Source organism: Polypterus senegalus, chromosome 16, assembly GCF_016835505.1.
Source record: "Polypterus senegalus isolate Bchr_013 chromosome 16, ASM1683550v1, whole genome shotgun sequence".
Taxonomy (NCBI): Eukaryota; Metazoa; Chordata; class Cladistia; order Polypteriformes; family Polypteridae; genus Polypterus; species Polypterus senegalus.
In genome coordinates this window covers 99885399-99907882 of record NC_053169.1, presented here as the reverse complement: position 1 = coordinate 99907882, position 22484 = coordinate 99885399, and the positions used below count along the sequence as shown (strand labels likewise).

Genomic DNA, 22484 nt, shown 5'->3' with positions numbered 1-22484 from the left:
TCGCACTAACATTAGGAAGTTTATCTTTACACAAAGAACGATAGACACTTGGAATAAGAGACCAAGTGGTGTGGTAGACAGTAAGACGTTAGGGACTTTGAAAACTCGACTTGATGTTTTTTTGGAAGAAATAAGTGGAGAGGACTGGCGAGCTTTGTTGGGCTGAATGGCCTGTTCTCGTCCAGAGTGTTCAAATGTTCTTTCTACCCACTCATACTTACATACCGTGTTTCCCCAAAAATAAGACAGTGTCTTATATTACTTTTAGGTCCAAAAAATGCACTAGGGCTTATTTTCGGGTAGGTCTTATTTTTATTATCTCTCTCTTGCTTGCGCGCGTGCGCATGTATGTCTCTCTCTCTCTCTCTCTCTGTCACTCACTCGCTGCACAGGGACTGCACAAGGAGAGACTGAACACGTGCGGAAATCATCGGCACGCGCAAACCAAATGGGAAACTGGCTTGTTCGTATAACGAGTGTGTGGTCGTGAACAGATGCAAAAGTTTGGCATTTTTTTGGTCGTAAACCGATTTGTACGTGTTCTGAGACATTCGTGAACCGAGGTTCCACTGTACTTGTAAAAGTGCCTTACCTTGTAACCAGGGCAGCTTCTAGGCTAAATACGGCAGCTCTCAGGACAGATGCAAAAATGATGGATTAGTGGTAGGTCTTACTTTCGGGGAAACACGGTAATTTTTAATGTTTGGAAAAGGTATGGAATTAAATCATTTAGAGATCTGATTATAAATTATAGAGCATTTAAATTAAAAATCTAAATTTAGCTTCCCATCAACCCAATTTTCCCACTGTCTGCAAATGAGAAACTTTGCTAAACACAATCTGCCCAATTTTCCTCACCTCCCACCTATTTCTATTCCAGAAGAGATACTGATCAGTCTTGGGGACTCAGACAGCATTTCTATAATATATAAAACCATTTTAAAGTGCCTTCCTTTTCAAGATCCCAGAGGACAGTGGGAAAAGGACCTCTCACTCTACATTTCAGAAATGGAAGTGGAAGGCAGCCATGCACAGAATTCACTCAAGCTCCATATAAGCAAGGCATTCAATTATTCGACTCAAAATGTTTTATCGAGCACATCTGTCTCTTTAAAATTGTCTAAGGTCAAAATCCAACCTGTGAACATTGCAATCGAGCTCAGGCCTCACTACGCTACAAGTTTTGGGTGGTGTGTACCCAATTAACATCATTCTGGATGAAACATTTTTAAATGTCTATCAGCCAGCCTTGGTGTGACAATCTCTCCTAATCCATTAATAGCTGTGCTTGGTGGGCTCCCAGAGGGGCTTAAAGTGGAGAAGGACAAACAAATTGTAATGGCCTTCACCTCACTATTAGAACATAGACTTGTCTCGCTCAACGGGAAGAACCCTAACCCACCTCTGTTAAGTCAGTGGGTAACTTATGTTACATACCGTTTAAAATGGGAACAAATCAAATTCTCACTTAGAGGATTTGTGCACAAAATGTTTTTAAACTTGGCAGGACCTCATCAATAACATTTTAGAATAAGCATTTATATTACGGAGCAGGACTGCTTTCCCTCATTACCACTCAAATGTTTTACTCAGGCTGTTGGCCTTTATCTATTTCTCACGAGTTGGGGTTGAATTGAATTTCGTTTTGTTAAGTTTGATTTGATTGTATGGAATGTTCTATGTTTTTCTTCTTCTTTCAGTTGCTCCCATTAGGGGTCACCATAGCAGATCATCTTCTTCCATATCTTTCTATCCTCTGCATCTTTGGTCACACTCATCACCTGCATGTCCTCTCTCAGCACATCCATAAACCTCCTTTTAGTCCTTCCCCTTCTCCTCTTGACTCACAGCTCTATCCTTAGCACCCTTCTCTCAATATACCCCTCATCTCTCCTGTGCACATGTCCAAACCAACGCAATCTCGCCTCTCTGACTTTGTCTCCCAACCGTCCAACCTGAGCTGACCCTCTAATGTCCTCATTTCTAATCCTGTCCATCCTCGTCACACCCAATGCAAATCTTAGCATCTTTAACTCTGCCACCTCCAGCTCTGTCTCCAGTGCCACCCTCTCCAACCCATATAACATATGGAATGTTATATATTTTCAATAAATTCAATGAAAGTTAAAAAAAAAAGAAATTCTATTTTTTAGCTCTTCCTTAGTGTTGTACCGATCAGTACAGTACAGGTTGTAATTTTCAAATACCTTCTTTATTACGGCAAAATCTCCATCTCACACCCTCCCTCTCTTGGAAACTCCCATCCCTCTCCCATCCTTCCAATATCCAACTGGCTCTATCCTAACTACAGCGTCACGGGGGTCTGCTGGAGCCAATCCCAGCCAACACAGGGCGCAAGGCAGGAAACAAACCTCAGGCATGGCGCCAGTTCTTTATATATCATTTTTGCACAGTGCCACCTACTGTCTAAAAGGAATAACATCAATAACACAACATAACACTTAGCTTCCTTTAGAGAGCTGTATGCTGTGGCGTGGCTGCCCGCAATCACTATGAGCCCGGGTGGGAACAAAAGGACTCTCTCTGATGCCAACTTTGGGCAAGCGCAGCGGCAATTGATTAATCTGTAAATGTATGGGACGGAGTGTTTTCACACCAACTCTCCCTCTTCTGTTTGGTATGAAATACCACATTTTCTTTACCTACAGATTTTCGTGAATCTAACATTAAAGCTTTGAAGGTACAGGATGTTATAAAATGACGCTCCAACAAATTTCATTGGACTACCGAATTCTAGTCTTTCCAGTACTCCAACAATTGTAATATTTTTTGATCATGAGTTCTCATTTCTTTATCGTCTCTTGGTTATTGTTATGCTCATAATAGTCCTCAACCCCCTATGTGCCATTATAGCTTGTAGTGGTCACCAGGGGCCTCATGCATAACACCATGCGTAGAATTCACACTAATACATGGCGTACGGACAAAAGCGTAAATGTTTGTACGCACAAAAAAATCCAGATGCATAAATCTGTGCGTTCGGCAACTTCCAGGTTCATCCACTCCATAAATCCCGGTCAGCGTGAAAAGTAACACACGTGCATGTGCCTGCTGCCACTCCCAAACTCCTCCCAGAATTACGCCTCTTTGAATATGCAAATTAATATAAATAGCCCATAAGCTCAGAGTTCTGTGAAAAGACAATGGGAAAAGCACGAGGGGGAAAAGAAGAATTTCAGCAAATGCCAAGTGTAGGCAAAGAAAAATGTACTATTTGTTGGTTTAAACAGTGGGATAAACAACAAAAGGAAGTTGATCGAGTGACAAAGCGTATCGGAGAAACTCAAAAGCTCAAGTTCATAAAGTCGCACAGTGCCTGAAATAAAAAAGAAGCTGTCAGATATCAAAGTCACAGTGAAAAGGCGAGTCATAGCCCACCGTCTGAGTGTCATAGGAAAGCTTATAAGGGTACAGAGAAAAAAAAAATAGGCACATGGTGAGGGAAAAAAAGCACGAAATGCCAACTTTAATCTCAAAATTTCCACTTTAATCGAATAGTTTATTTTATCATTATAGTAAAACATCATAAACTTCATCTTAAAATCGATTAATTTACTAGTTTTTCAAATCCCATCGTAACTAAAGTAGCACGTTAAATGCTTTGTTTTGTATTTGATCTTCTATGTGTGTGAATCACTACGTGCTTCTTAAATGGGCTTTCTCTTTCTCCGACTGGACACAGAATCCATTACATTCGTGATATTACAGCTCTCTGAATAATTAAAATACTGAGATGTATACATGATATCATTTTCAGGATGATAGGAATGAAAGCAGGTTACTAAACATGGGAACACGGTGGCGCAGTGATAGTGACGAGCTGGCGCCTTGTCCAGTGATTGTTCATGTCTCACACAAGATGCTTGTTGCACCGTGCGTGACCTTCGATGAAATACTTTATTGTAGCAGTCCTGTCTCTTTCAAACATACTAACCTCCAATTCCAGTCCTTACTTTTCTTTCTCCAAATAGCCAATCGCCACACAATCAGCTCTGTAATAGACGTTAAGCCATCTGTAAGCTTAGAATGGCGATTCTTGAAAACTTTTAAGGAACGTTGAAATATCTTCAAAGTACATGTTTAGATATTCTATCCATCTATCCTTCAAGTGTTGTGCCAGCCCCAGAAAGAATACAGCACGAGGCAGGAACAATCCGTGAATGGAGCACCAGATCCTCACTAGCGCTGCGGCACCGTGTCCTCACATGTTTAATTATGAACAATACAGATTATTTAAATAAAGTTAAAGTTTTATTTGTATAATAAGATCAACATATTTTACTGCATTTCATCTTAAAAATGATATCATCATCATATGTAAATACGCTCTTTATAAATTGGCTCAGGTTGTGTAATATTATAACTGTAGTGCAAGTTTACAGTGAGGTGACTGTACTAATAAGTACAAACAGCTCTACAAGGAGCACTTGATGGACTGACTGAGTGTGTTTGGAGTTCTTGGGATGAAGCTATTTCTGAACCGTGAGATCCGTACAGGAAAGGCTCTGAAATGTTTGTCATATGAGAGAAGTTCATATAGACTGTGTGCATGGCTTAGGCAGTGTATGCTTGATGCTGTATACTGATAATTCTCTTTCCGATCAGCTGTTGTAGAGCTGTGATTCACACTCAGATACAATTATATAAATACTCCTAGTGGTGCAGTGAGAGGAATATGCAAAAAGATGATCTGCTGTGGCAACCCCTAACAGGAGCAGTTGAAAGAAGAAGAAGGTGCAGTGAGAGTAACGACGCTAAAGCAGTTATGGTACAGTGGAACCTCGGTTTGCGAGCATAATTCGTTCCGGAAACGTGCTCGCAATCCAAAACACTCGTATATCAAAGCGAATTTCCCCATAAGAAATAATGGAAATTCAGATGACTCGTTCCACAACCCAAAACTATTCATATAAAAAGGATTAATACAAAATATAAAGTAAAATACATAATACAAATTAACCTGCAATTTACCTTTAAAAAGAATCATGGCTGGTGTGAGTTTCTAAACTCATGTGGAATTCCACCCAACGGGACGACACGCTGAAGAGTGTCTCAAAGCAATCGCAGTCTCCCAGCGCTGTAGCAGTTCGCCGTATAAGCGCATCCAAAAAGATCAAGGAACATTATAAAGATCCCGCTGCAATAAATAACAGCGCTGTTGCTGTTTCAAACTGAATAAACTGGTGTTTATTCAGCTGGTGTTAAAGTACTGAGACTCAGCTTCGTGTTTTGGGGAGCAAGATGAGGACTCGCACTTCACAGCGCACACACACAGTCACAATGCTGTAGTAAACAGAGAGAGGCGCTGGGCAGCGAGATAAGAAGAGAGAGAGAAGCGCTGTAAATAGAGAGAAGCGCTGGGCGAGCAAGATAAGGAGAGAGAGAGAAAAAGACGCACTGGGCGAGCGAGCGAGCAAGATAAGGAGAGAGAGAAAAAGACATGATGAGCGAGCGAGTGAGCGAGATAAGGAGAGAGAGAGAGAACCACCATCAGCTCAGTTGTGATCACATGACGCTCAGCAGACAAAGTGTATCCATACTACTCGTATTGCAAGACATCGCTCGTTTATCAAGTCAAAATTTATTAAAAATTTTTGCTCGTCTTGCAAAACACTCGTAAACCAAGTTACTCGTAAACCGAGGTTCCACTGTATTTGGAATAGTTTGCCCATTCCATGGACCATTATATTGTTACAGGTTAATTACAATCAGATGCCTTAAACTAATAAACAATATGCGATTAATTTCAGTGTATATGGTAAAGCCGCGTCAGGGATGTGGATCTGTGAAAGAAAGGGAAACCACACTGGAACAGTAGCACTGCTTTGATGCTGGGTGCCGCCTGTCTGAAAACTGAGCAGAGAACTTGCGTATGCCAGGGCTTGAGCTCCCATGAAAATGTGCGAGGCTTTACGCCAAGTTTAGGTCTTATAAATTGTGATTTGAGCTTGGAAACGGGAGTAGGCAACATTTTTGTGCGTATTCACTGTTAATACATGAGGCCCCAGATGTTCAGATTCGCACCATCCTAAAATGGTGATGTGTTTAGTTGATTTCAGAGACCCCAGGAATGTTTCCCAACCTCATTACACATAGAGACGCACAACACAGCGGCACAAATTAAAACGGAGACAACTCTAATCCGATGAGTACGAGAATATCAACAGGCCCACTGAACAGACTCCCACAAGTATAAGTGCATTTGGGTTAACACTTGGTGTTGCAGTTTGTGCGTCGGCTTAAGTATTAACAAGGCTTAAGACTCATTGCTCTCTTTCTCATAAGGGGTACTTTCACGTTTCAGACCTCCCATTATGTGTTCACTTCCGATATGTAATAACCATACATTAAATCTCATCATCTACAATTCTGCCCAAGCCTGTATGCTCGTCCATGTTCCCTCCGTAGCAGATCTTCCTGATTCTACATCAAGTGCCCTTTCACCTTGGTGGATATCATCAAATTAAAAGGACTCGTCTAACTCAGAGAGATCTAGAAAACAGGCGGCAAAGCCCTCCGAGTAAATTATTTAGCAGTGAAGTTCTGCGGTGACCTAAATGCTGCGGACTGAATCGTGAGTCTGTTTATCTCCTGAAATGAGCACTGAGTGGGCGCAAGGCTTGTCCTCACTTGACATCACCATTTTCTTTTTTTTTTTCCCAGTATTCCGAATACAGATTGTCAACTGTTGTAGAAAACGTTTCCATGGTTACTGATTTCACCATCCTCAGTCTTAAGAGAATGATGGTGAGATTTACCAAGTGCTCGTGCGCTGTGTTTGTTATCTCGGTGGAAAGCGGAGCAGTCTGGACAAAAGAAGACCAGAAATGTATGCTTTTTTTCTGTGGTTTATGCAATTAAGAAGCAGACTTTGAAAAAGTATACTTTGAGTAAGATGTCTGTTTTTAATTTAATTCCATTCAGGTTTGCTGTTCCATGAGGGACATTTAGTTTTTTTTTTCACATAGACCAAGACATCCCCTCAAAGCACAACAATCAAGAGCCCTCAAACATAACACATAATTAAAATACAGAATTGAGCATAATAGCGTAATGTATTGGGATCAGACATGCGAGGGACATATTGTTTGTGTGGCCGAGGACTATCAGAAACGGTGAGGTTATCTGGTGAGGGAGCTTCAGAAAGCATGGAGGATATCGGCACACTTCAAGAAGCACTTCCGATGTGACTCCATGCTGCTAAAGTCTATCAGCCTGGGTGTGTGGCCACTGGCAGGCCTCAGGTTTGGACGTGAAGTGTTATGACCGGTAGTCCCAAAGCAATAGAGAGGGGGAAATCACATCAAAAACCCCAGCTAGATACAAAAGGGTCACATATAATCTTTATAAAATAAGAGATTTATTACCATAGATGGAGAAATTCCATCCAAAACCCCAGCTAGATACAAAAGGGAAACTTATAATCTTTACAAAATAAAAGATGTATTACCATAGAGGGAGAAATCCCATCCAAAACCCCAGCTAGATACAAAAGGGTCACATATAATCTTTATAAAATAAAAGATTTATTATCATAAAAATGCTCTGTAAGTATATGAAGTTCTGTAGGACACACAAGGCAAAAAGGAGTTGCCAGCAAAGAGAAAGCCAAAGTGAATACACAATCCAAAAAAACACAGCAAAATGATCAGGAATCTGACAAATTAAAATAAGAAACACAAATCACACTCACCACAGCTGCCTAGTGCTTTTGAAATGTACCACCAGCAACTATGGAAGACCCTCAACATTTATAGTGGTGATGGACATTGATTGGCAGGTGGCCCCTCCTCTTAGCGGACCACCCACAAAACACATGGAACACAGCACAGGGATAGAAAACAAAGCAGATAAGAAACAACCGTAACATTAAAATATCTCAACAACTCAAAATTGAATCAAAAAGACATAAAACAAGACCTTGACAGCCAGAAGAGTAATCCTAACTGAGATATCACACACACACACAGGACCGGAGTAAAGTGGCCACAGGTTGCCTCTGGAGTGGTGGGGTGTATGTGCGGGCACAGGAACCAAGCTGTCGGAAGTGCTTGGAGATGTCAAAGTGCTGAGCGATACGGAGAAGCGGCTGATGAAGGAGGTAGCAGTTGGGATGTGCAGAAGAAACCCAACAGTCGTTCTAGGGGCCCTGCTACTATTAGAGTGCTAAGTCCATTCCTCTGTCTCTTCCACCGCAGCAGGGTTGGTTGCCCCCTGTGCCCAGGTGTTGAGGTTCAAAGCCAGGATCCATGAGGATGAGGAGTTAAACACTGTTCCACCACATCACCCTCCTTAGTAATTCGTCTTTGTTGAATGTGTCTCTGTTCTCCAGAGGAAGTGCACATCGTTTGGTTGCTTCTTTTAGGACTCTTTCCGTGCCTGGTAGACTCGACGTTAATTGAATATTTTCCTTTTTCCTGCTAATGAATTTAATTCAATTACCTTTAAGAATTGCTCTCAGTGAAGGTCAGAGTAATTGAGTAGACTGAGAAGCGGTTGAGGTGCTGACTATAAGGTGTAACTTTAATTAATTACAGCTTTATAGGTAGCTGGAGGGCTTCAGCACGTGACGGTGCATCAAAGGCAATGGGCAGACGTGAAGTTTCAAATCCAGTGCCGTAACCACTTTACCACACTGCCTGCATGAGGAAATGGTGCATAGAAACACGTCAGAGTTGAGATCCCCCATTTCTGTTGCGTTTGCTTGTTTAATTTTATTAAAAGAGCGAAACACAATCTGATCCGGACAATTAAATGCCTGCACAGTGCATGATGTGTGCTGATTCTGGAATTGTGGCAGATTCACTAGGCAGCCAAAAGTGCAGTATGTGGACATTCCTCCGAGCTCCTGAGTTCAGGTGTTTCATTGCTAACAGGGGCATCAGATTAAGCACACGGCCATGCAATCTCCATTAACCAATAGAATGTGGCATTGTCATCTGGTGCCATCTTTGCCACAGTCAGTCAGTTTGTGACTAGATAGTGCTATTATTTTGAAATGGAAGCATCGAGGGGCAACAGCCACAAACTGGTAGACCCCACAAGCTCACAGAGCCAGTCTGCCATACTCATACTCAAGTACATACAAATGGCCTATTCTGTGTTGAGTCACTCACAGCAAGATTCGCTCTGTGTTTAAGCAGCGGTTTGTTGATTTTATTTTGGGGGCCCCAGGAATGCTCCCAGTCGACACAGAGACACACACGTAGATATAATAAAGAATAAATTAAACAATGCAGGAAATAAAAAAATTATAAAGCAGTTCTTACACAAAGGCCCACCCAAATTTCCCCTGACAATAACAATAACTCAACTTAACGAGAAACACTCACACTTCAGTCCACAGACAGTCCGGTTCCACACGTGTGAGGACGGTGAAAACGAGCTGATATGAAAAGTGAATTTCCTCAATGTCATGGAAGTTTTGTCCTACCGTGTTCCAGTTGTTATGTGGAGATCTGCAGAAGATGGAAGCGCTCCATGGAGGAAGACGTTTATCAAGCCACACAAAATGAATGAACAAGCAGACACAAGACAAATACATACAGCGCAAACAAAACTGTAACCCAACGGTGGTTGTATTTCAGAGGTGGAATGAGAAGCGTAGAAACGAATAAACACAGATGACCGCCATATCTTTCGCTCCTTTTTAAAGAGAGTGCCTAATTACCCTTCTTCCCAGCAACCCCTATGCCACTTTGAAGCTGCCCAATGGTGTAACACTACCATGACTGCTGGGAATTGTAGTCCACTGCTACAAGCTCACAGGTTAAACCTCACATTTGGGTACATTTTAGACAATTTCAGACGAGGTACCAAATGCGTGAACAGTTTTGTAGTCGAATTACACAGTGATTTGCTTTTTAAAAGTTGGAATTCCATTCCTCAAATTATTGCTGAAATCTTCCTAATGATTCCCTAAGATTATCCAGACGTAAATCCCTTTGAAATTGCTGATAGGCAGTAGAGACGCTCCCTGCATCTTCATCCAAACTACCCAAGCTCTTTTGTCATTTCAGGATGAACGAGGAACAGATAGCCACAGTCTGCTTGTCGGTGCTGAAGGCCTTGTCATACTTGCACACTCAAGGGGTGATTCACCGTGACATAAAGAGTGACTCGATTCTCCTCACAAGTGATGGAAGGGTAAGATTCTTCAGATAACCTTAAATTTGATTGTCACTGTAAGTTAATGTACGATGATAGCTGAATTAACTTATCGACTCTGTAGGTCAAAGTGAATCTGTAAGACACACACTCGTATAAACAAAGGAATGAAATTCACGAAAGTGCGTTTTGATTGTTCAGTGCATTCGTTCTTCTGTTTGGCGTTCCGGGGAGTCCTGAAATCTGGATGGGGTACGTATCCATGGCAAGGTGCACTCACACAACCTAACTCATTGGGCTGATATAACATTAAATTCAAGTCCTTGTAGGTGGGCACCACCCACCTCAGAGGAAATCTGCTTGATATCCCATTCATCTTAAGCACAGAACGAATACATTTTGAAGGATCCAAGATGAGAGTTGAATGAATATGCACCAAGCCTCTATATCAGCGAGGTTCACCACTCGATTACAATAACTCATTCATAAAAGGATAAATTATGCGCTCTCAAACCAAGTCTTAATGCTGCTCATAACTATTAATAGCCCCAATGTCCCGATCCTCAGACATAATAACTTCACCGAACACAGCCCTGGGCTCATTAGTCACCGCCAATATCGACACAACAATGGATTACGTGAATGCTCTTGTTCTCCTTCTGTGCTTTTCTGGTGAGTGTTGCTTGCCACCTCTGGACTCCGACACCCCGAGGTGAGGCAGCAGATCTCTTTTAAGTTCGATCCAGAAATGCTTCCAATATCACGGCACTGCCAGTTGGGCGCACTTCCTTGTTGTGGGGAAAACCAAGGAGGTCCTTTGCTGGCAGTGCCCTCTAGTGTTAACCTAGGAACCCCAAAAGGGTTGAGTTTCTGCACTCCAAATCCCAAGCAACCCTGTGGGTTTCCAAACTGGGATGACTTGAGAGGGACACCACCACCTGTCATAGGGGTGTGTGGATGTGAACTTCTCCTGCTTTCTAGCTTCATCCAGTCAAATGTTCTATTATCCCAACTGAGACGAGGACTACAAGGCATCTCCTGCAGGCTCATGCACTCCATGTACAGTACTCACTTCTGCTTAGAATATAATTCTGTCGTTCTTTATTTTATTTTCGTAATTGAAAATATTTTTTTTCTTTTTCTTATATAGATAAAATTGTCAGATTTTGGCTTCTGTGCTCAAGTATCTAAGGAGGTCCCTAAAAGAAAGTCCTTGGTTGGCACACCTTACTGGATGGCACCTGAGGTCATCTCTAGAATGCCCTATGGAACAGAGGTAATGTATTTAGAAATCCATCCACCCCGCTTTTGGAACCTACTAACCCCATTTCAGTAATGTGTTGTGGGTCACTCAGTCACCACAGCATTTGGTGCATGGTAAGAATCAACCCAGGATGGCATGCCAAGGCACCACTGGGCATGCTCATCCACACCTCAATACTTTATTTTTTTAAAACTCTGTAACCCCATGCATATATCAAAATGAAAGTGACAAAGCTGTAACTTACATTGCAGGTGGATGTCTGGTCACTTGGCATTATGGTAATAGAAATGGTAGATGGAGAGCCACCATACTTTAATGAGCCCCCACTTCAAGCAATGAGAAGAATACGAGACAACTTACCACCGAGGTTGAAAGAAACCCACAAGGTACAGCGATTATTTATTGAATTATTACATCTTCCAAATCTTAACTGTAATCTTGGATAATTCTAATTATTTTCAGATCCATGAAGTATGTAGACATTTCACAGTGAACTGTGGGTAAAACGTTGCCCACTTGTGTATATTAGTGGTACAACTGTCTCAATGAGGACCAGCAGTTTTAGACCCTTAGAGTTGCACTGGCACTTTCTCATACATTACCCTTTCAGTGCCATTCTCTTGTCTGCGATCCCTAAGGTGGTAGCTTTGCAGTATAAAGCAGCAACGCATAAAAGCAGACAACCTATTTTATATTCTGTGCATGCAAAAGCTTCTCACGCCCACGAGAAATAAGCACTTTTATATTATTATTATTATTATTATTTTTACTCATGCCAGTTCATGAGCTCTAGAGGGGTTGAATCTTGTTTGGCATTTTTAATCACTGAATTTCAGAATTTTTTTTTTTTTTTTGCCTTTTTCTATTTATTTATGAATGCATATCTTTTTTTTATTTTATTTAATTTGTTTATTCTTTTTTTGCTCCTATCAGTCATGGGCTCCACAGGGATTGGATCTTGTTTAGCTTTTCTATTTTTTCTTTTTTTAATTCCTGCTTTTGTTTATTCTTTTTTTAACTCATGTCACTCTATGGGATCCATAGGAATTGAATCTTTTTTTGCTTTAATTTTTTTCTGTATTCCTATTTTTTCTTTTTTAAATCCCCTTTGTTGTACTAAAGTCACTTCATAGGCTCCTTAGGAACTACTGAATCTTGTTTGGCTTTGTTTATTTTTTTGTAATTCTATTTTTTATTCTTTTTTTTTTTTTACTCATGTCACTTCTTGTTTAGCTTTTTTGTGATTTTTTTTATCCCTTTTTGTTTTTTTTTTTCTTTGTTTTATTCCACCTGTCACTTCATTGATTGAGTACGGATGGAGTCTTGTTTTGCTTTTATACTTCAGTTTTTCTTTTTTTTTTCTTCTTTTTCAAGAAAATGCTTACTTCTGTTTTAGTATTACTGTAGGTTTCATTGAGTAGAATGCCAATGTTCTGTTTTTTTTTGTATTTGTATTTTTCTTTTTTAATCCCTGTTTGTTTATTTTTGTTTTTTCATCGACCTGTCACTTTATGGATTCTTTAGGGGTGGAATTTTGTTTTGCTTTTTATATTTTGTATTTTTTCTTTTTTTATCCTTTTGTTTTTTTATTTGTATTTTTTTTTTCCGCCTGTCACTTCATGGATTCTTTGGGGCTGGAATCTTGTTTGCTTTTTTTTGTATTTCAGTTTTTCTTTGTTTGTTTTTTTTTTTCTTTTCAAGAAAATGCTTACTTCTGTTTTAGTTTGCTATCGGTTTGATTGAGCAGAATGCCAATGTTGGGTTTTTATTAGTATTTGCATTTTTTTTTTTTTTGTATTTTCCTTTTTTAATCCCTTTTTGTTTATTTATTTATTTATTTTTCTCCACCTGTCACTTCATGGATTCTTTGGGGGTGGAATCTTGTTTTGCTTTTTTTTAGTATTTTAGTTTTTCTTTGTTTTTTTTTTTTTTCTTTTTCTTTTCAAGAAAATGCTTACTTCTGTTTTAGTTTACTATCAGTTTGATTAAGTGGAATGCCAACGTTATGTTTTTTTTTGTATTTTTTCTTTTTTAATCCTTTTTTTTATTTGTATTACATCTTCTTTCCTCTTCTTCTTTGATGTTTTGCTTTGCTCCTCAGGTGTCGACGATTTTACGAGGATTTTTGGACAGGATGTTGGTGAGGGAGCCATCACAGCGAGCAACTGCACAAGAATTACTCCAGCACCCGTTCCTAAAGCTGTCTGGACCTTCCTCCTGCATTGTGCCCCTCATGAGACAGTATAGACAACGTTAAAGCGAGGACCTCGCTGTTTTTGAGTGTCCCTTAGAATAATTTTTTTTTTTTTAAAAATGGATCAGTGAGACTGAAACAAACACCACAACGGAACATTTCCAGGTTATTGTAGGGAGAGAGAATCAAAAATCTTTGCCCACTTAGCTTGCACTGAAGAGCACAAATTCGAAACTCTAACAGCAAGACGATTCTTTGGAAAAAACGGGGTATGTGATGAATGCATCAGCCAAAACTTGCAGTCGGGTGGATCTTCACGAGCAGCGCATCTGCAGTAGGGTCTCGGGCTGGTGGCGGTTTGATCAAGCAGCCTGCTTCCTCTGTCACTTCAGTTTACAACATTCGTGTAGCCTTAGTGCGCCTCTCCAGTAGAAACACACGAGGCTCATCTTATTGGGCAAAGCTGGGGCTGGGATGTCCAAATAACACGGGCGTCGCTTTTTTAAGTTTGGAGAAAACAAAATGGAAAAGCACTTTTCTCTTTGAAAACTAGCAACAAAATGTATTTTAGAGCAAAATGTAATTTTCTGTACAGGTTTTAAGACTTTTTCAGTATTTGTGATGTAACCATTGTGATATGAGCAGTATTAACTACGATAGACCGTCTCAAAATGTCGATAAACTCCACAAACGCATTCAAACTTCCTACCGTTTCTAATTCCCTTTTTTTTTTAATTGAGTTATTCCTTCTGACTCACTCAGGCAGACTGCAAAACGATACGTTTGTACACCGACAGAGATTTGGATTCCATTTAAAAAAAGAGGGAGGAATCCCAGATTTTTTATATTCTATTTATAGCTTGATTTATTTTAAAAAAAAATATGATTTTTTTTTTTTTATTTTTTAGTAAAGTTGCCTCTTTTTATTAATTTTTTTGTTTTATTTTTCAATATTCAAGGAGCACTGTTTTTGGTCATAATTCATATGTAAGCAATACTTCCTTGTTCGATTTTCATTGTTTTCCTCATCCAGGAATTTACTGAAGGTCGTGCACGATGAGAAAGCTTTAGCTCTCCAATTCTCACATTTCAGGGTTAAACCTCCAAAGTGTGTTGCTCTCACTTTTTTCCCCCTTTGTTCCAAACAAGGGCCGAACAAGTATTATATATAAACGTCTACGCGTGGAAGTGTGTCTGTTTGTCTGTCTGTCCCGGAAGTGAGGGGTGGAGTCGGGGTAAAGGCTCCACCTCCGAGGAAACAGAAACTCGCTTAGTCATTAATAACACAAGCGAGGCGAGCAAAACGAAACCTCCAAAGAAAGCGTCACTCTCTTAGTGGCTAATACAGAAGCGAGGCGAGCAAATCGGCAAAACAAAACCTCGAAAGAAACAGGAACTTGCTTAGCCGTTAATAACGCAAGCGAGGCGAGCACGTCGGCAAAATGAAACCTCCAAAGAAAGAGTCACTCTCTTAGCCGTTAATAAACAAGCGAGGCGAGCACATCGGCAAAATGAAACCTCTGAAGAAAGAGACGCTCAGAGGAGTTCCTTTCAATTACTTGACATCTCTACAGTTCCATTTTTTTCTGATGATTTTAATTGTTTCTAGGACCCAGGGCTAATTACAGCACGAGCTTACACAGCTAGTATTACTGTACGTTAGCACAACGTCTGTTACAACATTACGTGACTTCAAGTCAGAGAGGGGACGTCAGACGTGATGACTGCTAATCTCGTTGTCTGACGATTGTGTGACTAGAAATCGCAGGGTGCACCAAATTAGACGACTGTGTGACGACTTTCTAGCACAGTTCCATATTTACAAAGTGTTGTGAGTTGGCCTATTTTTTCCGACAGTCAATAATGTGCCGCCTGATGGAGTTGATACTCAAGTATGGTGAGTTCAGCTGCAATCTCAGCCCAGTATTTATTTAACTTTTATTTTTTCCATTCTGTTGTGGCGCATAAAACACGCAACGTCACCTGGACGAGTCTCTCTTCTGTTTGCGAGGTCCAAAGCCACCGTTTTCTTTATGCCTGGTAGCTCGCAGCGTTGAAAAAAGTAAGCAAACCCTTTAGTATCTCCTGATTTCAGCGACTGATAAAATGTGGCCAGGTCTTTATCTAAGTGGCAATTCCCAACCAACAGAATCCAACTGAAATCATAACAGACACACACAGTTGAACCTTTCAAGTGTTTATTGAGCACATTGTGTCATCATTCACAGCTCAGGCTGGACGAGTTACCATTGTGGCCAAAACAATTGGCACTGCTGCAGTTTTTTCAGATGACGCACCAATCCTTCCACAAAATGTATGACGTAACAAAATGATTGGTAAGAACATACAGAATGTATTTCATTTATTTAAGTGGGAAAAATCAGAGTCAACTCTCATCTTATTTTACACGGAACCTTTGCAATGATTTACAACCAACCGTTTCTCGAACTTGGCACCAAAGTTTGGACGCCCTTACGACGCGTGAGGTAATACTCAGAATTATGCATTTCCCAGCCACTCCACGCGAGGTCATGTTACAGCAAGCTGCATTCATGCAAGTCGCTGTTTTTCCTCGAGATGCTGGTGTGACTGATGTCACGCACATGAAGTTCATTGTCCCAAGTGTTCACACATGTGAATCGCGAGTGAAATCACAGCATCAACACACAGGCGGTCATGGATGCAAATTGTATTGTGACTTTACAAAGTGGGAACACTTACAGGCAGCTCAGTACAACACCCTACCTTATTATAGTTTCCTTCTTCCTCTTCTTCTTGTACTCCTACTGTTTAAAATATTATTACAATTATTATCTTGGTGGTAAAGCCTCAGCGTTAGGATCAGAAAACTACAAAATGAGTTCCGTTTTTGCGGCTCAAGGTGTCGTAAAATTGTGATGTCATTCATTCTCAAACACAAATTCCTATTCGCCACTGGGAGTGGGCGTACGACGCGTCACAGATACTGTGATACGATAAATTCTTCTCATGGTCAAACTTTTATTGCAATTCTTAGGATTCATTCCGAGAGGTTGGTTAAAAAATTCGGGGAACAGACCGCGTTTTATTAATAACTAGCTGTCCCCCGTGGCTCCACCCACGTAGCTGTAAAACAGGACAGCGAGGAGGGCCCTGCCTGACGTCACGCGTCCTCCTCCCCTCAGTCCGCAGCCTCTGTCTCGTATTAGTGTGAATATATCACTCCTGCAAATGAACTGTGATTCTTAGTGCGATGAGAGGTCGCAAAATCTACTGGAATTTTCAAGCAAATTCTAGAAAAACGCCCGATGTATATCCGTTAAGTCGTTCTCTCATTCGCTAGCTAAACGGAGGTAAGGATGCCCCAAGGCTCATGCGTGAGTGTGGAGGGCTCCACCCCCCTCCCCTCTCTCTTGGTTTTGTGCAAATAAATCGGTACTGAAATCAAACTATGATACTTAGCACGATGGCAAAGTCACAAAGTCAACCGGTATGTTCAAGCAAATTTAAGAGAAAATCCCGATCTAAATCCATAAAGTAGTTCTCTCGTTTGTTAGCTAAGCAGAGGTAAGGACACCCCGAGACTGGTGTGTGAGTCTGTTTCGGATTCTCACAAATAAATCGGTCCGCAATTGAACTATGATACTTTGTGAAATGAGAGAAGTTACAAAATCATCCAGAATGTTCAAGCAAATTCTAGAGAAAAACTCAATCTAAATCCATAAAGTAATTCTCTCGTTCGTTAGCTAAGCAGAGGTAATGACACCCCGAGGCTGGCGTGTGAGTCTGTCTCGTATTAGTGTGAATATATCACTCCTGCAAATGAACTGTGATTCTTAGTACAATGAGAGAAGTCGCAAAATCTACTGGAATGTTCAAGCAAATTCTAGAAAAATGCCCGATTTAAATCCGTTAAGTCGTTCTCTCGTTCGCTAGCTAAACGGATGTAAGGATGCCCTGAGGCTCATGCGCGACTGTGGAGGGTACCCGCCCCCCTCCACACCCCACTGCATCTTTCTTGGTTTTGGGCAAATAAATCGGTACTGCAGTCAAACTATGATACTTAGCACGATGGGAGAAGTCGCAAACTCAACCGGAATGTTCAAGCAAATTCTAGAGAAAAACCCGATCTATTTCCATAAAGTAGTTCTTTCGTTCGTTAGCTAAGCAGAGGTAAGGACACCCCGAGACTGGCGTGTGAGTCTGTCTCGGATTTGCACAAATAAATCAGTACCACAAGCTAAGTATAATACTTAGTGAAACGAGAGAAGTCGCAAAATCAACCGGAATGTTCAAGCAAATTCTAGAAAAAAGGCCGATGTAAATCCATTAAGTAGTTCTCTCGTTTGTTAGCTAAGCAGAAGTAAGGATACCCCAAGGCTGGCGTGTGAGTCTGTCTCAGATTCGTGCAAATAAATCGGTACCGCAATCAAACTATGATACTTAGTGAAATGAGAAAAGTCGCAGAATCAACCGGAATGTTCAAGCAAATTATAGAAGAAAAACCGGATCTAAATCCGTGAAGTAGTTCTCTTGTGAAAAGCAGACAGACATACAGACGTTGGATTATATATATATATATATATATATATATATATATATATATATATATTGAGATGAAAGCTGGGAATTCCAAAGGATTGACTTAATTTTACTTAAATCAATCACCCGACGGGTGTGATTGGGTTGCTGGGAATGTCAGACTATACGGCTGACGGTGCACCACAACTGCTTCCGATGTGCTGCGATTATGTCGATGACGGAAAATCTTTGTTAAAGTCGTAACTTGTGACAAGGCCCTTTAGATGATAAGTCTTTAAAAAATGTTAAAGCAGTGTTATTAGGTGGTAAGGATTGGCTTTTTTGCTTTTATTCCAGCTAAAGTGCAATACAGAGACCACTTCATAGCAAAAATGAGAACAGGTGGGCATTTACCTGTAACTGTTAAGGTTCACAAACCTGTATTATTATTTTTTTATTTGAACTATTGTACTACCGAGGATCAGGGTCAAATGTGTATTTAATTGATCAGGTATTATTAGCATTATTAAGATGTTTTTGTAAATACAAACACTTTAACACACGTGCTGCTGTCACAACCTCAAATGTGGAAACCTTAATGAATATTAGATACACGTTGTATTGCCTGTTGAGTGGACTTGCATGTGCATTACAAGTAAAAACTGGATTTGGTTTTCAAATAAAACTCATGAAAAAGATCAGACTGTTGCAATGCCTTCTTTCACCCTTACACAAAGCTGTGTGTGGATCATAACATTTTGGACAATAGGGGGCGCTGTTGAGCTGTGCCCATTGTCAGGTGGTTTATCGTTTTTTTTATCAGATCAAGCATTTTGGAGGCAGTGGAGGAGCAAGGAGACCAGGAGACGTCATGTCAGGCCGACTGGAAATGCGAGACAAGCCAAGGTCGGCACCAGAAAGACCGTAAATAACCAGAACAAACAAAACAAGCGGGCAGATTGAAAGAGAGAAGTCAGGAACAGAAGGAAGGTGATAAACAAAATGAAACCTAGCACTACCCCTACTTAACAAATAAACTAGCTATTCTAGAAAGATCTTTGATCCACCAGGGGATGAAGCTGTATGGCGATGCCAGCAAATTTAAAACAGAACTTCAACAAATGTCATTGAGATGTCATAACTGTGTGCTGCATAAACAAAAGACGATCATATTCATCAGTAGGGTTTATGGTGCTTTTCAAAGAGAAACTCTCCAAAGTCTAAGATCCTGTGTATCCATAGACCTCAAACCCTTGGTTGTCATATCTGCAGTCTCTTCGTCTATCCACCTTTTTTGAGGCCTGCCTCTGGTGTGCCACCCCTTCTGTGGTCATAAACACTCATTTCTTGAGTCAGTCGTCTTGATCCTTCCATACCATCTAAGTCACTTCTTACACACGAAGATCCCAATAGATTCAATCCCTGTTCTATCCCTTAGATTTTTGCTTTTATGGAATCGCTTTATTGTTTTGGGGCAAATCCTGTTGCCTTTGTGCTCCACAGAGAATATTATTTTTGCGAAGAATAAATCTTTTATTTTAGGAAGATTCTAATCTGCCCTTTTTGTGTCTAGTCAGGGGTTTTGGCAGGATTTCCCCCTTTAGAGAGAATTTTTTTTAAGTGCTTTTGGGCCTTAAGTACTTTGGGACTCCTAGTTCATGATAGGTGGAGTATGCCAGCTGTGGCCACACTAGGCATCCCAATGCACCGTTGGCACATTTGGGGGGTGAATGCTTTTATAGGCACTGTTATTATTTGACTATTCTGAGAGGCACACTAGTCTAAGGATGGCAAATCTTGAAGATGTCAAAGGTCTACTATTGAAATGTTTCTTTGACAGAGGAGGAGGAGAAATACCAACACCCGAGCCTCAAATTTGAAAGCCATTTTACAACAAATGCCAACTGAGCATTTTTCGAATCTGTTTAAAATAGCTCGTCCTTCTCTCGTTCAGTGAGCAGACATCATTTCTTTCAGAGTTTGCTGAGAAAACAAAATCTGTGCATCTCAGTCTTCAAACGTACAGCTGTTAGCCCTCAAGGAATTCTCCTTTCACGGTTCACCGAAGCCTGAATTGGGTTATCCGGGGAGTGTGTCGCATTTCTGAAAATCTAGTTGAAAATACGACAACCGAATGCTCTTCTCCCCAAGTGCTGCGGTCGCTCCAGGGTTAAACTTGAACGCCGAAAATACAGAAATGTTGCAGCCTGTTAGGTGTTGTGGATGTGCGGTCAAATTACGTATACGAAAACTGGATGCAGCACCTCGCCGGTCGGTTAACGGCTTCCAGCACATCGTGAATGACGGAGTGAAGCTCGGCTGAGGTCACTGAGAAGTGACAACGGGTAGCCGCTGTAAAATGACAAAAATCCAAAACAGTTCACTGGAAATACACGGCCTTGGCCCTTTCAAAAGGGAGCTTAAATACGTTCTCCATATCATATGTTTGTGGCATAACCATATTTGTCACGTTATAAGAGCGGCTCGATGACATGAATGAATTATTATGTGTGCAAGATGTCATTTAGCTGGTTTGGCTGCTTTTAAGTGCCACTCAGGTTTATCTGGCATTGGAGCCTTCTGCACACATCAAAAGATCCGAGTCTCCTTGGGAAGTCCAGTCCACTGTGGCCCTTCTTGTCCAGCACCATGGTGTTCTCAGAACAAGTCCAGTTTGCTATTTATGTGGACCCCTGGATATTTGTAGCCCCACACCACTGATGGCGACCAGTTTGTATGTTTGACACGACCCCGTGCTGGTGTCGGTCATGCCGGTTGCTGGTTTAACTGCCGAGTTTCATGTTCGCTGTGATTGGCTCTCCTCTCCTAACTACAACGTTGATAGGACTTTCAGGAGCCGTCCTCGTTTTTTTTTCACTTGGTTCGTAATCATGAGGGATGTTCACAAAGTTTCCGCACTTTTCTATTTTCGTTGGAAACGGTGAGGGCGGGAGAAGCAGTGAATGGGTGTGTCTGAGAGTGTCATGTGACTAGTCCTGTCTGGCAAGCCGGCTGCCTTTGTAGTTTAGTATAGGAGTTGTCACCCTGTGGTGAAGGAGGCTGCGAAACTTGTAAATTACACCAAAGAAGTACAGCGTTCTGTTATTTGCTTTCGGTGGGCAGAAGGTGTGCCGGGAGCACCAGTTCATCTCTGCATGTGTGCTCAATATGGGGATCAAGTTCTCTCTCATAGAGTCGTCTATGTTCAAAAATGGTGTGCTAGTGTGACGGGTGCAGACGCTCCGGACGTCCAGCTACAGCCATGTGATGACGATGATGTGAAAGCAGCGGTGCATCAGCGGCTACGCGCTCAACCCAAAACATTTTTTTGCTGATGACATTAAAACATTGGTACGACTTTGGGAAAATTGTATCTCAAAGGGAGGCGACTTTGTAGTAAAATGATGTCATTTGTTTTTGAAGTTCTTAATAAATGGACAATAGATTCAATGCCTGTCCTATCCCTTAGATTTTTTGCTTTTATGTAATTGCTTTCTTGTTTTGGGGCAAATCCTATTGTCTTTGTGCTCCATCGAGAATATTTTTGCGAAGAATAAATCTTTTATTTTATGAAGATTCTAATCTGCCCTTTTTGTGTCAGGGGTTTTGTCAGGATTTCCCCCTCTAGAGAGAATTTTTTTTTTTAGGTGCTTTTGGGGCTTAAGTATTTGCGACTCCTAGTTCTTGATAGGTGGAGTATGCCAGCTGTGGGCACACCAGGCATCACAATGCACCTTTGCCACATTAGGGGGGAGGGGTGAATGCTTTTTATATGCACTGTAATGCCACAGGTTGGCATAATTATTTGACTATTCTGAGAGGCACACTAGTCCAAGGATGCCAAATCTTATAGATATTAAAGGTCTACTATTGAAATGTTTCTTTGACAGAGGAGGAAGAGTAATGCCAACACCAGAGCCTCAAATTTGAAAGCCACTTTACAACAAATGCCAACTGAGCATGTTTTCGAAGCTGTTTAAAATAGCTCGTCCTTCTCTCGTTCAGTGAGCAGATATTGCAAAAAATGTGCGGAAATGTTTTGAATGTCCCTCGTACATTGGCTTGAGAGAGTAATGTATAAGTAATGGGATTACTTTTTTCCAGGAAATAATTTGTGAAGTAATCCCATCACAATCTGTAATGGTGGACTTTCCTCAAACAGCTTTTCAGCGTGGGCTTTTGTTTGTGTCATGAAGCAATGCGTGACTTCTTAGAGGCACAATATAAATCCTCGACCCCGCATACAAGTGGGGAAAGACGAAGAGATGCACTACAGCATGGAAGTGTTAGCCGCGTCCTGGTGCAGGCCTCAATGTGACTTGGTGAAATTTTTAAAACAATGCCATGAACTGGCACAACGCGACAACACCACACGTCACACAGTAGCAGACCAGAGTG

At 41.0% G+C, this 22484-nt stretch overlaps 1 protein-coding gene across 4 annotated transcripts in view; it reads left to right on the top strand.

Annotated features, from left to right (window-relative positions):
* The window catches only part of pak5 (p21 protein (Cdc42/Rac)-activated kinase 5), a 151594-nt gene extending 137139 nt beyond the window's left edge, over positions 1–14455 (top strand). For all 4 annotated transcript variants that reach the window (XM_039738556.1, XM_039738555.1, XM_039738557.1 and 1 more), the window contains 4 exons: positions 10041–10167; positions 11279–11404; positions 11644–11778; positions 13494–14455. In XM_039738556.1, the coding sequence (XP_039594490.1) occupies positions 10041–10167; positions 11279–11404; positions 11644–11778; positions 13494–13649 (544 nt within the window). In that variant the 3' untranslated portion in view covers positions 13650–14455. The remainder of the gene's footprint in view (positions 1–10040; positions 10168–11278; positions 11405–11643; positions 11779–13493) is intronic.
* Positions 14456–22484: the final 8029 nt, after the last annotated feature.